The sequence below is a fragment of the Arachis hypogaea genome, chromosome 19 (genome assembly GCF_003086295.3).
Source record: "Arachis hypogaea cultivar Tifrunner chromosome 19, arahy.Tifrunner.gnm2.J5K5, whole genome shotgun sequence".
Classification (NCBI taxonomy): domain Eukaryota; kingdom Viridiplantae; phylum Streptophyta; class Magnoliopsida; order Fabales; family Fabaceae; genus Arachis; species Arachis hypogaea.
This window is the reverse complement of record NC_092054.1, coordinates 145,852,203-145,868,729: the sequence shown is the minus strand read 5'-3', so window position 1 is coordinate 145,868,729 and position 16,527 is coordinate 145,852,203. Positions and strand designations below refer to the sequence as shown.

Sequence of the window (16,527 nt, the reverse complement as noted above, 5' to 3'; positions counted from 1 at the left end):
ACTTGCGAGGAATTAGTGATGCACTAACGACAAAATAATGAGCGGTCACAAAATACCCGAACTTGAGAAAAACGACTGATTAGTGAGAGATTTACGAGTAAGGTTGTTTCTCGAAGATTGACTTTTGTAGCTAAAAAAAGAGCGAGGAAAATTTCGTCGCTAATTTCTCGCAAATTAATTAGCGAGTGACAATATTCTAGCAAATCAGTCGCTTAGGAGTTCAATCGAATAAAAGTAAAGTAGCGAGGGATATTATTGTCACTATTCCGTCGCAAGTGTTTGCTATACAAGTAGCGAGAAACAATTCACACACTAGTTTGTCGCTAAATAAACTTTGTGTGAAAAGGCTAATTAGTGAGGAACAATGTCCCTAGCTAATCTGTCACAAAGACTTGAAATGCATTCTGCAATGGACAAATTCCTAGCTAATTTGTCGCTATAGTTTTTATTTTTAGCGAGCAATTCATTTCTCGCTAATTTGTTGCATAATATTTTTAAAATTCAAAATTAGGGTAGCGACAGAAAATAGTCGTCGCTAACTCGTCGCAACGGATATATCATTCAGCTAGGAAAGTGTTCCTTGCTAATTAGTCGCTAAAGTGGAAATACGGATATTGAGCGCCTATGACCTAAGTAGCGAGAAATTTGCGACCGCTTAACAACTGACACACTTCGTTTGCTGATTTCAAGTCGCTGATTAGCGGGCGAAATACATTTGTCGCTAAGTTGTCGCAAGTTTAATTTAGCGAGCGACTTGGCAACTGCAATCTTATCGCAAAGCAAAAGCTATATCCTACCTATTTTGTAGCAAATTACTCGCTAACCTCGTTGGAAATCAGTCGCAAAGTTATAACAAATCCAAAGTTAATCGAGAAAATTTTAGAAGTAACTAGTCGCAATTGAGTCACGAATCAAAAGCTTATTTAGTGAGGAATTAGCGACCGTTTAACAACTGATAGACTTTTCTCGCTTATTTCATGTTGCTACTAATTTGTCAGAAAAATGTTAGTCCTTATTTTGTCATTACTTTAATTAACGGCTCATCCGGCACTATCGTGCCTATTCAGCCACTTTTTCTATTGAGTTTAAGAAATTAATTTTATATTTTTATTTTTAAAATTATAAATTAAATATTAATAATTGTAAAGAAATTATGAAAAAGATAAAATATATTTAATTATTTAACATGTAAAATCTTTAAAACAAATAAATTTAAATTAAAAAATAAGATTAAAAAAATATAAGGTTGTTATTATGTGTAACTAAATCAATATAAACACTTACTAATATTATTTAAAGATTAGTTACTTATAAATGTTATTAAATTTTATTTATTTTCTCAATCCTATTTAATTAGAAGAAAATTTAAAAATTTATATGCAAAGCATTTTTTTATTTTCATCCATAATTCTAATAGATAAAAAAATGTATTACTTTAATTTTATCTTAAATATCTTTAATTATCTTTAATTTTATTATTTTTTAAAATTATTAATTTATATTTTGATTATATCATCTCATCATATTATACACTATCCTTTTATCTTTTTATTCTTTATACATGTATAATTATTATTATCTCTAAATAATATAACTGTCATTTTAAAAATTGGTCAAAAATATAATTATCAGTTAAATTTTCTTTCTTCTTTTTACCGTTACCTTTTTATTTGGGCAAATGACCTTAATAAACCTAATGCATTTCAATATGTCCTGATTATCCTAATTCAAAAAATACAACGTCAAAGTCTCAAACTACGTTTTTATATAAATCGAATTGATTTAGCGAAACACATAGTAAATGATTCGATTTCCTGAATAAAAATCGAAACGAGTTAATTCGAATTACGTGAATGGTTGAAAAGTGAATAAATCGAATTTAGTGAATTCAATTTCTAACAACGTTTAAATCAAATTAACAAGATTCGATTTAGGTAACAGATTTCATGCCCAACATAAATCGAAACCATTTGATTCGATTTGATGGTTTCGTAAATTGAATTTAAATATTTCGAGTTACATGCATTTCTCGTCGTGCATAATTCGAATAAATTTGATGGTTTTATTAAAATACTTTGCATAATCAATAATAATTTAAAAATTAAAAAAATTATTTTATTCCATGCATTAAAAAAAAGCTAACAAAATATTTAATTACGAGATTTTTTTAAAATTAATTTTTATTTATTAAATTAAAAATAACATATAAAATAACATAATTTGGTACTCTTTTAAGTACTCTCAATAATAAGATTATTATGTATAAATTGTTGATTCTTTTTGGACAAAATAAATAATAATAATAATAATAATAATAATAATAATAATAATAATAATAATAATAACAATAATAATAATATTGACAATACTTAATAAAGATAATAATAATAATACTTAATAAAAATATGAGCTCAACGTGAATTTTTCACTAAAATGAGAATCAAATATAATACTCTTTTATATAACTAATAATTTTAAAATTAAAAAAATTATTTTATTCTATGCATTAAAAAAAATAAGCTAACAAAATATTTATTATTATTGTGTATTGTATAACTATCGTCTAACTAATTACTTAGTTGGCATGTTCTTAACTTAGCTTCTTACTACTCTTTCAAAAAAGATAATGTCAATAAAATCTTATACCCCTAACTTATATAGTTAAATCCAACTTCATCATGCTGCTGGTTGCACCATTATTAAATTTTAAAAATATTATAATAAATATAAATATATAAAAATTAAATAAATTTGTATATTTATTAATATATAAAATTATAGTTTAATTTTTAATAAGAACAAATTAAGGTCATTTGTCTTTATTATTTTACACATAACTTATATTTTTATTATCTTCTGTATTATTCTACTGAGTACATATAATACTCTTTTTCTATCTTTATTTCACTTAATGAAAGAAATAATGATAGATATATGTATGGAGAATAAAAATAATGAAAATAAAAATTAAATATTTCAAAAGGATAATGACTAATGATGATTTAAGATATTAAATATAAAATAAAAAAATATAGCAATTAAAATTATGCGAAAAAAAGATTTTTTTTTAATTTAAATTTTTACATTTGCTTCAATTTAAATAAGATTGAGAAAAAAAATTTACAAATTTAATATTATACTTAAATTTATTCAAATTTTATTATTCTATATATTAGAAAAATTAAATAACTTATAAAATTGTTACTTTTATTTTTATTTTTTATTTATTAATAATTTATTATTTACAAAATTTTTATTTTTTATCTTAAATTTATTATTCAAAAAATATAAAAATTAATTTTCCAAAAATATTAGGAAACAAAAGGGGGCATAAATGGTGTCGTCCCAAGTCCCCCTCCTAAGCTGAATGACCACCAACCCTGAACCCCCAACGTCTCTCTCACGCCATTATCATCTTCGGTCGCTCTGTGTTCTCACTCTCTCAAGCTCGGTCACCGCGCTCGTTGTCATCTTCTTGCTTCGGTCGTCAAGCCAGTTGGCCAGCTCTCTTCACCATCACTGTCTTGCACCCAGTCGCTTATTCCCCATCATCGTCAACGCAGAAGCAGCAGGTCCCGGGGTCGCACTCTGTCTCGTCATCCTCTCGTACTCAGAAGTGCGCCTTCCCTGCGCTCGTCGTTGCCGGCAACGGAGGTAGCAGGTGGGCTTGTCTTCATTCATCTTCTTACTTTGAGCCTTGCCTCAGGTTCCTTCGCACAATCCAATTTGGTGAGTTCCAATTAATTTCTCATTTCTTTCTGTTCTGAAATGATCACTTTACTGATTGAGCTTGAATGCACTTTGATTTTGTTGTCGAAAGATGAATTTGTTGCTGAAAGTTGAATGTGTGGCTGAAATTTGTTACTGGAACCTTGAATTTTTTGCTTATCTGAAATGGTCAGTTAAATTTGTTAATTGCTGAAAGAATTTGTTACTGATTGAACTTGAAAGCACTTTGATCTTGTTGTTGAAAGTTGAATTTGTTGCTGAAAGTGGAATGTGTGGTTGAAATTTGCTACTGAAACCTTGAATTTTTTGCTTATCTGGAATGATCACTTAAAATTGTTCATTGCTGAAAGAATTTATTATTGATTGAACTTGAATGCACTTTGATTTTTTTGTTCAAAGTTGGATTTATTGCTGAAAGTTGAATGTGTGGATGAGAAATTTGTTACTGGAACCTTTAACTTGTTGCTGTTCTGAAATGATCACTTAAAATTGTGTTTCTTTGATTTTTTTTACCTATTTTTAAGTAACTGGGGTTTTTCAATTGTATAAGTCTACTTGCTTCATTTTGAATTGGTTCATGTTCATTTGTACTCTCTTAAAAAAAATTGGATGATTTGATATTTATGATAACAGGGATAGGGAAGCCGTAATCCTAATCAAATAAGAAAATAATAACAATAAATATCAATATTAATTCTAAGAGATCACATCTGATATTCCTTAATGTTCTAGAGATATTATCTTGATTTTCAATAAGGCATATATACTTGTACTTATCTCAAACTTTCATTCCCCAATTTAAATCCAGCTAACTTAGTGGATCACTACTACACACTCACTTTCCACATTTGTTATTGAAAATTTTGTGCTAGAATCCTAACCATGTTATTGATATTTTTTTTATTAAACCCGTTATATCTCCATACTTTTTAACCTCGTGACTTGAAGTTCTTGACATGAGATTAATGATACCCAATTGTTTTTGGTTTTTCTAATGCTTCAAATTGTTTATGATTATTTTCTTCAAGCTTTGTATATTATCTTTTTATGATTTATATCTTTATTTTCAAATTGAATGTATTATGTTTGTTACTTTATAACTTGTAGAAAGGATTATTTAGTGTGATTGTGAATAAAAATATATTAATAAAATTTTGGAGAAAATATACACGAGAATATGTCCATTTATATGCATGTTAAACATTGGTATTACAACTAAAATGAAACCTTAGTCCAGATAATCATGGCGCCCAATAGAAGTTGGATGTCACGATGGCAAGATTGCACTGGTCATCTAAGCGAGGAATTTAAGAACGGTGTTGTGAAATTCATAGATTTTGTAGAAAGAAACCCGACAGTCATTGATAGTTTAGGTCGCATTCTTTATCCATGCACAAAATGTAAGAACAGGCTTAGGGATGAAATATTCTGGGTCGAAAAGCATTTGTGTGATCGTGGATTTATGGAGGGTTATATAAATTGGACTGCTCATGGTGAGGAAAGATGGGTTGAACAGGACGCAACAAATGTTACCCAAGAACATGAAGAGGAGAATACAAATCCATATGTAGACATGGTTATTGATGCTGCAGGTGGTAACTTAAACGTAGTGGAAGGTTTAGAAGAGGATCCAAATCCATCCGCGTCGAAGTTTTATAAGTTGCTGAGGAGTGCTGACGAACCTTTGTGGGATGGCTGCACCAAGCATACAATATTGTCAGCTGTAACCCAGCTAGTTAACTTGAAGTCAGAATTCAACATGAGTGAGAGCTGTTATAATCGAATGGTTGCCATAATCAAGAGCATGCTCCCAGAATCAGAGAAGTTGCCAGAAGATTTCTACCGGTCAAAGACAATGATTCAAGAATTGGGATTAGGATATGAGAAAATTGATGCTTGTCCTAATCACTGCATGCTATATTATAAAGAAACAAGTGACAAGATTAGTTATGTAGCCTGCACAATGTGTGGGCATCCACGATTTAAGCCAAAGGCAGGGGATACATGTAATAGTAGTAGGGATGTGCCATACTCAATATTGAGATATTTTCCTATTACTCCAAGGCTTCAACGTTTGTTTATGTCTAAAACTACTGCGCAATATATGAAGTGGCATGTGGATGGAGTACGCCAAGATGAATCGGTGATCACACATCCGGCTGATGCTGATGCTTGGAAACAATTTGATGCCACCCATGAACTATTTGCCCAAGAGTCTAGAAATGTTAGGCTTGGACTTTGCACTGATGGTTTTAATCCATTTTCTGGCTCGAAGACTCCATACTCATGTTGGCCTGTGTTTGTCACACCTTACAATCTTCCTCCATGTATGTGCATGAGAAGAGAGTACATATTCCTCAGTCTTTTGATCCCTGGACCGAAGTCTCCGGGAAAAAAATTATATGTTTATCTTAGACCACTGATTGATGAGTTAAAGGTTTTGTGGGACAATGGTGTTACTACTTATGATGCATGGGAAAAGAAAAATTTTAACATGAAGGTAGCATTATTGTGGACTATAAGCGATTTTCTGGCTTATGGAATGTTGTCTGGTTGGAGCACACACGGTCGTCTTTCTTGTCCGATTTGCATGAAGAACACTAAATCATTTCGACTACAACACGGTGCTAAACCCTGTTGGTTTGATTGTCATCGACAGTACTTGCCTGTTGGTCATGCATTTCGTCGTGATCGGTACTCTTTTAAAAAGTCAACCGTGGAAAAGTCTTTTCTACCGAAACGAATGAGTGGAGTTGAAATCTTAAATGAGTTGGACAAACTCGAAGAAGCTAACTTAGGGGCTAATCCGAGAGGAAAAAAAGTCACCATTCATAATTGGGTGAGAAAAAGCATATTTTGGGAGTTGCCTTATTGGTCAACTAATTTGATAAGACACAATTTAGACATTATGCACATTGAAAAAAATGTTTTTGACAACATCTTTAACACTGTTATGGACGTAAAGGGCAAGACAAAAGACAACGCAAATGCAAGAGAAGATTTGAAGATAATATGCAAACGCCCTAACTTGGAGTTGGTATTTGAGAATGGAAAGTGCAAAAAACCAAAAGCAACATATGTCTTAGATTCTCAACAAAGGAGGACAGTATGCGAGTGGATAAAGCAATTAAAATTTCCTGATGGTTATGCATCAAATATTTCACGATGTGTTAATCTAGCAGATGGGAAGATATACGGAATGAAGAGTCACGACAGCCATGTTTTCATAGAAAGACTAATTCCATTGGCCTTTCGAGACGTGTTGCCAAAATCCATATGGGGAGTGCTAACAGAGCTCAGCTTGTTCTTTAAACAAATTTGTGCTACTGAAATACGCTCTGATGCTGTGGAGAAGGTAGAGATTTCCATTATTGAAACGGTTTGTAAGCTGGAAAAAATTTTTCCGCCAGCTTTCTTTGATGTGATGGAGCATTTAGTTATCCACCTCCCTTATGAAGCTAAGGTTGGAGGACCTGTGCAGTATCGATGGACGTATCCATTTGAAAGGTGTATGCTATACTTAAAACGAAAAGTACGAAATAAGGCAAGAGTTGAAGGATCTATTTGCGAAGCATATATTTTGGAAGAAATTTCAAATTTTACTTCTATGTATTTTGAGTCAACAGTACAAACAAGGCGGACTCAAGTTCCTAGGAACGATGATGGTGGTTCAAATATGGATGAAAATCACTTGTCTATTTTTAGATACCCATGCCTTTCCATCGGGCGAGGTTCAAAGAAATACTTAACTGATGAAGAGCTTCATATCGCCCACACATACATTCTTGTCAACTGCGAAGAAATAGAACCTTATCTCCAGTACGTCAGAATTAGTTTTTATATTCATATTATATATAGACTAATTTTACAATTAATCTGAATGTTATATTGATTACTTTATTTATTAGACAATTTGAGGATTCACTGAAAGAATTACATCCAAATATCTCCGAAGATGAAATACTAAATGCCTGCGATAAGGACTTCAGTAGATGGATAAAGAATCAAGTGAGTGATTTTTGAAATTAAATACCTATAACATTAAAATTATTTTTAAAGCAAGAATGTATAACTTTCAATTGGTCTTTGTATTCATTTGTAGGTAGATACAGGTCACATTGAAAGTAGAATGATTCAACAGATAGCTCATGGTCCTTCCAAGTCTGTCACTTCATACAATGGCTTAAAAGTTAATGGATATAGATTTCATACTAAGGATCACGACAAAAATAGAGCTACCATGAATAGTGGGGTATGTGTTAAGGGAAATATTTATGGGGAAAATGACTTAGACTACTACGGCATTCTTGAGGAGATATTGGAACTGTCATACTTAGGCTATGGAAATACTGTATTTATCTTTCGATGCTGCTGGTTTGACCCAATTAATGGAGTAAAAGTTGATGAGAGATATGGGTTAGTGGACATAAAGTATAAATCAAGACTACAATCAAACGAGCCGTTTGTTTTAGCTGAACAAGCACAACAGGTATATTACACAAAATACCCACATAGTGGGTATAAGTCTAGTGGGGAATGGTGGGCAGCTTGTAAAGTTAGAGCCAAGCTCTTTATGAATGAAAGTTTGCATGATCCAGATGAAGAACCTAATGAGAAGGCTGATAGTAATGATTTTTATCAAGAAAGTGTATCTGAATTAAGAGAGCAAAGTGTTGTTTTGGAGGATGAAGTTATTTCATTGTTTGATGCAAATGCTCCAATGGAAGATGTAAATGTAGAAGATATAAATTGTCCAATGGACATTTTGCTCAATAATGAGTTCATCAACGATAACGAAAAATTTGATAGTGAAGATAGTGAAAGTGCTAGTTCTGAACTTGAGAATGAAGACTATGTGATGTAGATTCACATATTTTCTGTCTTTATATATCTCATATGTTCGATGAAATGTCTCGGCCATTCTACAAAATCAAGGTAAGCTTTTATGCTTGTTCCATTGAATCTCTTTTCAAATCTATGTTATGTTTTAGTTTTAGGGTTTATATAATAATTAAAATTGTTATTTATTTGTTTAGATATCACTCACAATTGAGAATATGTTTGGGGTTTAGCTATAATAGTGCTTGAGACAATAGATGTAATTTAATTTATCAAACTGGACTTATAATTAGATTTTTATTATTTATTATTTTTTAGAAAAATACAATAATTTTAGAATATTTGTTTTTAGAATATTCTATATTTCATTCTACATAACAAATAAAAACAAAAATTTAGAGAGTTTGTATTTTTAACAAAAAATAATTAGAAATGATCTAATTAAAATATTTATCTAATAGAGGGACTCCATTCTAAACTTTAAACTATAAAGATCTAATTAAAAATTTGATGAAATTATAATTGAGTCTTTATTTTATCATTATAATTTTTAGTGTGATTTCTATTCTAGTAGAGTAATAGTAAAATGCTTATTCTTCATGTATTTAAATATTATTTATAATATTTCTTATCTTTAATAAAAAAAATAAAAATAAAAATAAAAATAAAATCAAATCTTCCTAGCTTTTTTTCAACTTACTACACCAATTGGTCTCAATCATTTCTTTAGAGTTGGTGATTCTCTAGGTACAAAATTAAATTCCCATGTCAAAATTAATGTTCTTCAATTTCGGAGGGCTCTATATATTTAGTGTTTTCTTTTTTGCTTTCAAATGTTATTTCTATTTAATCTTAACAAGATCATTATTATATCAGTAATTCTTCTTATTTGTATCTTTGAAAAAAAATAATAATATTATATTATAATTTTATAATAAATTATTAACATTATATTGTATTAAGAATAATGAACTGTCATAATCGAAAATTTTTTTTCAAAATTTTGTTGAATGTTAATTTAATTTTGCTGTCTTTATTTAATTTGTTGAATATTAATGTAATTCTCACTTCAATTTAATCGAATATATAAATACGGTTAACCATACAATCAATAAGACAAATTAGTTTATTTGCTTTGGATTGATTAAATAGTTAATTTAAATTATATTTATATATACATCTTAAAAAATAAAAAAGAAAAAAAAAACCATACAAGTACATGGTGCCGTTTTAGTTAGCAATCAGAAGAATGAAAGAGAGCAAAACCAAAACACCCTAACTACTCTTGCCCTCAGCTATTTCACCTCACTCCCAAAACTCGAGAGCACAACGGTGCTTGACTTGCTTCGATCGCAGCAGAGAAGAACATGCAATCTCCATCTCGTCGCCGTTCTTCAACCTGTCCAGCCACCACCGTCATCGCGTCTGCTCTGTCGTGGTGCGCGCAGCGCCAGCTCCATCCAAACGCCTGTGTTCTGTCGCCTGTTCGAGCCTCCACTCAGCCGCCATTTCCCCGCTGTTGCAGCCTCTCATCCGCCGCTGTGCATCCCTCCATTCAGCCATCTCCATCGAGTATGAAAGCTTCATCTCCCTCGCCCTCCTCTTTGATTTTCAGAACATTTGAAAAAACTTAGGTGATTTATTTTCCTTCTTCTTTATTTTATTAATTATTCAGTTATTATTTTCCTTGGTTTTTGTTTTAATTAGTGAGTTGCTGATTCAATTCTTGTTGTTCCAACCCTTGTGGTTTTTTTGTTCTTGAACTCGTTGGTTTTTAATTTGCCTTTTATTTTTGTTTGTGATTTTTTGTTTTAAATTTTACTAAAATTTAAATTCTTATTTAAAAAAAATATAAATTTTAAATTTAAAAATAAGAACACAAAAATTTCAAAAAATTATACTATATCTAATTTTAAAAAAGCGCTAAAAGTAAAAAACATAAAACGCGCGCAGCGCCTTTTGCAGTCCCACTATCTCCACTATTTCCCCTTCAGTTATTAGTTCACCATAGAAACAGAAATTAAAATAAGGATTGCTGGTGCCATTTGTTTGAAGTAGGTTCGCTGAAGGAGGTTCGCTAATAGAGGTCTGATCAACGACACCACTGAAGGGTCCGCTGCTCTTTTTCACAAATCGCAGGTTATGTTAATCTCTCCCCAGGCTTGTTCTTGTCGATAATTTAATATGATTGTGATGGTACTTGCATTCAAAATTTTCATGGATTATCCCATCTTTGTTGGATTAGATTTTGTTGCTGCGGTGAATTTTATTGTTCATTTTTTATTTTTTTTAAAATAATCTATATCTGAGTTTGTTGCCTCTATATTTGAGTTGTTGAAAATATTAGTATTCATTTGTTAGGTTGATGAGAGAGTTGCATTGGAATCTTTCCCGCTATATATTCCTTAACTCTTTTAGGATGATCAAGGTTCAACGGGATAGTGGAATTAGTTTAGTCCGGTAAGAAAAAATCTATATGAATATAAAAATTGGCAACTAATCATAAGTAAAATAATCAAAGGTTTCAAATAATATAATTCAATATTTTTAGTACAGCATAATCAAATGTCCTTATATTGATTGGTGGCTGATTTTGGAATTAGCATGACTAGTCCAAACTGACTTACCTACTATTGGTTAAAAGTATACAATCTTTCCTTCAATAAATGTTGTAGTTTATTATCACTAGACACTTTGCCGGAGAGAAAAGTAAAAATCCTGAGAAAGCAAGCAATTGAGCAGAAAAGCCCAAAAAAAAGTATAAGAACAGGATCACTACTAAGGTCAATTATTGTGCTGGCAGGCATGTTGAAGACATGAATAGTTCTAAATATATGAAAAGTAAGAAAACAAAAAAAATGGCATGATGCATTGTTCTGGATAATACATTCTATTTGTTTCTTGTTACATGATGACAGATTCCTGTTTGCTGAAATTTAAAACATGTATGGATTTAGCTGCCTTTTGGTCACAGTAAGCAAAGCATATTCCTAAAGAAAAATGGTACATGAACTAGTCATTTGTTAACCAAATTTTAACTCGAACTAGTTATTTGTTTTGGTGCCATAATGTGCATTTTTGTTTTCACCTTCGAATTAATCTCTTTCTACACACTGATTTAGCTCCTCTTTGCTGTTCTTCTAATACCTCTTTTGTTCCTTGCTTCCTCTTTTGTTTCTATGTATGAACTCAATCAAATGGGATTTCAACTTTTCCAAATTGTGATCCTAGAACTTGTGGGACTTTTATTTCAGCTATGAATTGCACAAAATTTAATCTTGATTTTGGAACAATACGTCCTGTGTCTATTAATTTCTTGAGGCTCAACCAAACACTGCCCCAATCTTAAAAGAAAAGTAACAAACTGAAGTGGGGGCAGTGGATGTGGTGTTACTATTATATGATGTTAATGATGGAAAGAGAAGAATAATAATAACATTTTAATATAATTGTGATTTGTATATTGTGTTGTTTATTATTTTACTAAATAAACCTAAAAAAATTGTGTATTGTTATGTCTATGTCTATTTGTGTCTAAGTCTTATTTTCTTCCCTTCATTAACAAAACACAGCCTAAATTTACATCACATGCAGAACTACCTTTTTGCCTTTGCTGATTAGTAATGCTTTGAATAATGTTTGGGTGCCTTAGCTAATTAGTGACTCTCAACTCTTTAATATTTTGCAGGGGTAAAAACAAAATGGGTTATTTAAGACAGGGTTTGAATGGATTATTACTACTAAGGGAGAAGAGAACTATTATTGTTGGGCCTTTGCCATCATTATTTGTTTCTGATGAGATTTTATAACACCCTTTTTATTAGATTCACTCACGCATTTACACCAATTTACTACCGCAATGTTTTTAGCCTTAGACTTAGATAAGAGATACCTTTTGCCTCCCTGTGATTTCTTTCTTTGACTATATTATTATTATTATTATTATTATTATTATTATTATTATTATTATTATTATTATTATTATTATGTGAAATTAATTTGTTGAGATATGTGATATATGGAGTTGTTGACCAAAGAAAAAGGCAGAAGCACATGTTGGGTTAGTGAATATGTTTTTATTGAACATGTCATCATAGGAATTAGGATAGGAACTCATGAAGACTATAACTTTGAGTTGATTTTTCTTATTTTCACCATACACTCGGTAGTAGCTATATATGGCATTTTGTGGTCAAAAGAATGATTCATATCATTGTTTGGTTGCTTTGGCTGATTAGTAATGCTTTGAATCATGTTTGGTTGCCTTAGTTAATTAGTGACTGTCAACTCTTTATTGTTTATTTTTTTTAAATTTTTGTGATCTAAATTGTGCAATAATGTTTTATTCTTCTTATTTATTGGTAACTATCGTTCCTAGGTATCTCAACTGGTTGTATTTTAAATATTTTTAATAACACTTTCTTTTCTTTTTATTCTTTATTTGACAGATAATCATGGCACCGAAAGGTAGGGGTGGACGAATAGTACGAAACACTCGTATTGATCAATCTCGGCTTCCCTCGCGTATGTCAGGTATACATTTTCCGTTTAATTTATTTTACCATTAACAATTCTTTATTTAGGAAATATGATGTGTGCCTATTTTATTGAGTTTAGGTGAGCAAAATGTTGATATTGATTCTTCTCAACCATCGGTACATGTGTTAGGTACATAGCTATACTATATATTTGAGTTATATGTCTTCATTGTGATTTATTTAATCCTAGGCTAGGAAATGATTTTATCGCATCTATATTTTTCTTGTCTTTTTCTTTTGTTTAGGTCAACAGAGTAATACTCATGATGAACCTCATCTTACACAATTGAATGTGGGATCAGCATCACAACCATCCCCACAAATTTTATCACAACCATCACCACAATTAGATGGTATGATTTACTTCAGCGGCTAACTGTTTACGTATTCACAAATAACAACACAACTAATTGAAAATTGTCTCTTATTCACTGTAGGTGCGAATTCGTCTGACGCATCTGCTTTAGACGCAGAAGATAATGAGCTACCTAGTGTTGGACAATCAAGTTTGCATACTGAAACTAGGAGTAACAGGAAGCTGGTAATAGCTGTAGAGAAAGGCGATAAACCGTAAGTAGTTATAAATTTATTTTGACCTATAGCATACTTTCTACTTGAAATAAAAAAGAAGAATATCATTAAGTGCAGTACCTTTAATTTATTAGTTTATTACTAGATTTTAGCTCTGATTATGTTGTGAGTTGTATATATATTTATTTCACACTTTATCGTGTTCAAATTATCACAAAGGTAGAATTCATGGCTTTGATTTTACTGTTCATTCATTAATTTTGTTAGAAATGCATGTGCTGTATTTTTTAAAAGAAGTATAATAACATATAAAAATTAAATTAAAATAGTATATTATTCTATTAATTGTATGTATTTGTGACACTTGGCTGGCTTCTCCATTGAGATTACTCAACTTTTCTATTAATTGTATTATTCTATTAATAGATAGATAGATAGATAGATAGATAGATAGATAGATATGATCACACAAGTCTTGATGCCAAGCCTTGAACATCCAGCTTATCTAAATGTTAAAATTATTAAAACTGATTCAATATACTCCTACTTGTTTTTTCTGTGCAATCACAAATTAAATTATAGTGATGCTGAAGTTGTTACTTTTGCTTATTACTCCTTTATTATCGTTACTTTTTAAGACATGTTTGGGATGAAATGAGATCACTTCTTTTTCCCTCTTCATTTCTTGTGGGTTTTACAGTTTGAGATAAAATATATTTGTCTTTAGTGCAAAAGACACTAACCTCCCGAGATTTGGTAAATTTGTGATAACTCCTCTCTATTTGTCCGAGTGACATTCATCTCTCTTTAAATGATGCATTAGGAGTGTTTACAGTTTACCATTATATTTTAGAAAATACAAGAGTACAACATTATTATTACCTGAATTTCATTTAATCAATGCATGATTTTATAGTGCATTTGATAAACTTGATTTTTATTTGAAAAACTGTTTGTTGGGATTGCTTGCATGAAGATAACAATGGTTGCTGCTTTAGTCTTGCATTCTTGGGAGCTTTATATTCTTTTGATCTATTTTATTTTCATGAATTATGTTAAAGTTGAGTAGTATAGCTAAGTCTAGAATTTGTTGTTGCTTTGATGATCTATGTTATTGTGTGTTAAACTGTTTTTGATAATTGTGTATTTTTTAATGTAGGAAGAGATTTACAGATCATACGGTAACTCGTGACATCACGAAAGATTTATTAAGTAGGATGCCTTCTCCAGCGCCAAGATGGCAGGATTATTGTCCAAACATGAAGGACGAATTGTTCAAAGATTTTCTGGTTAGTAATTATAATGTTGTTTCACTGCGATTTTTTACAAATAATTGGATTGAGTATTTGTTAATTCTTTTACTCTTTAAATTTAGGAAAAACATGAATTTGCATCAAATTATGATAAGGCTATGGCAAGAACTGTTTGGAATAAGACAATGCATGACCGCTATCCTGATATTTTGAAAAGAGCAATGGATAGAGCTTTTAAGGAGGCAAACTCTACTAGTATTGCTGATATTAAGGGTCATGGACCTAAAGCAATGAAAGTTGATGTTTGGAATGGCTTAGTTGATCATTGGTTAGATTCAAAGTGGCAAAACAAGTCTGTGGCCGGTCAAAAAAATAGGGCTGCTATGCCTGCTCATAAATTACACACTGCAGGGTCTATCAGTTTTGGCGAACACAAGAGAAGAAAGGTATAAAGAAAAATATTGTCTATAACAAATGATTTATGATAGTCTATTCTAATAAATGTTGTTACAGGAAGCTAAGTTGAAGCGTCGTGTATCTTTCCTTGAAGTATATGATGATGTTCATAAGAAAAAAAGTGGAGAATATGTTTCTGAAGTATCCAAGGGAATTATTGTAAGTGTCTTTAATTTTGTAGTATAATTTAGTTTTAGTTTTCTTAATAATATGTCCTTATTTTTCTGCTGTAGGACTCATATGGAGAGGCAATATCATAAAAATATGGAGAAGATTTAATAGATCAACCTGAAGTTGATCCTGACGTGTGGACAGAAGTTGCAGGAACCAACAAGAAAGGACGAGTTCATGGGTTAGGCCGCAGTCTGGATATTGGTATTCATGATCACAGAGATGTGCCATTAACTAAAGATACAGGTGTTTCTACAGTCAAGTCAGTTTCACAAACAGACATCACTGAGGCTATTAAAGAAGCATTGCCTAGTGCTATAAATGCAGTCTTGCCTAGTGTTGTAAATGAAGCTATACAGAGTAATTTACTGTCTCTCCTTTCTAAGATTCCAGGATTCCCCCAAGAGAAGAATCAGTAGAGTGATTTTGCTGGGAATAATATTTGATTAGGTGGCTTATGTTAATGCATTTTGTTAGGCTTAGTTTATTATCGTAGTTTATTTTTTTGATAGACAATTGATTAGGCAATTTGTTTCATTTTCAGTTTTTATAGAAGTTGGCTTACTTTTATTGGTAGTTTACTTAGTTGATAAATAATTATTTGGATTGATTTTTATAGTTACTGTTAGATTTAACTTGTTTTGGTATTTTATTTGTGAAGTATCTATGTTGGAGATGTTGCATTAGACTTTTATTTTAATAAATATGTTGGGTTTATTTTTTTTAAACATGTATAATTTTTATGAACTAATTTTATTTTTATGCATTATAATCTTTCATTTCAATCAAAAAAACAAAAAATAATATGATGTTTATTTTAGTATAACGAAAAAATTGGAATTCTAACTGATATTCTAGTAAAATTAGCGACGTACTCGCTGTTGATGATGGTGACAAATTAAAGACTCTATTGCGACTGAAACAATTGTAAGATACCTATCGATTTGTTACTATTTTAAAAGAAATTTGCGATGACATTTTGCGATAATATTGCAACTAATTGACTACAT

The 16,527-nt window shown here is 30.8% G+C and overlaps 1 protein-coding gene across 8 annotated transcripts; it reads left to right on the top strand.

The window, feature by feature from the left end:
- Positions 1 to 3,366: 3,366 nt before the first annotated feature.
- On the top strand, positions 3,367 to 16,203 carry LOC112777140 (uncharacterized). Of its 8 annotated transcripts, XM_025821431.3 has the most exons (11): positions 3,367 to 3,729; positions 9,864 to 10,202; positions 10,627 to 10,707; positions 13,017 to 13,101; positions 13,186 to 13,236; positions 13,352 to 13,459; positions 13,544 to 13,676; positions 14,797 to 14,926; positions 15,013 to 15,336; positions 15,404 to 15,505; positions 15,580 to 16,203. In XM_025821431.3, the coding sequence occupies exons 4-11, from the start codon at positions 13,023 to 13,025 to the stop codon at positions 15,604 to 15,606; spliced, it is 954 nt and encodes a 317-aa protein (XP_025677216.1). In that variant the 5' UTR covers positions 3,367 to 3,729; positions 9,864 to 10,202; positions 10,627 to 10,707; positions 13,017 to 13,022; the 3' UTR covers positions 15,607 to 16,203. The 8 variants fall into 8 exon arrangements, with proteins under 8 accessions (XP_025677216.1, XP_072083736.1, XP_072083735.1 ...); XM_025821434.3 differs by lacking the exon at positions 3,367 to 3,729 and having other exon boundaries at positions 9,763 to 10,140; XM_025821433.3 differs by lacking the exon at positions 3,367 to 3,729 and having other exon boundaries at positions 9,763 to 10,140; positions 10,624 to 10,707.
- The last annotated feature ends 324 nt before the right edge of the window (positions 16,204 to 16,527 follow it).

Bases quoted from the DNA above. Each gene is read 5' to 3' on its own strand.
- LOC112777140 (XM_072227635.1), top strand. From the start codon at position 4,973: ATGGCGCCCAATAGAAGTTGGATGTCACGATGGCAAGATTGCACTGGT. The intron at 7,549-7,637 runs GTACGTCAGAAT...TTTATTTATTAG, and splicing joins GAAATAGAACCTTATCTCCA to ACAATTTGAGGATTCACTGA. The intron at 7,738-7,831 runs GTGAGTGATTTT...ATTCATTTGTAG, and splicing joins GTAGATGGATAAAGAATCAA to GTAGATACAGGTCACATTGA.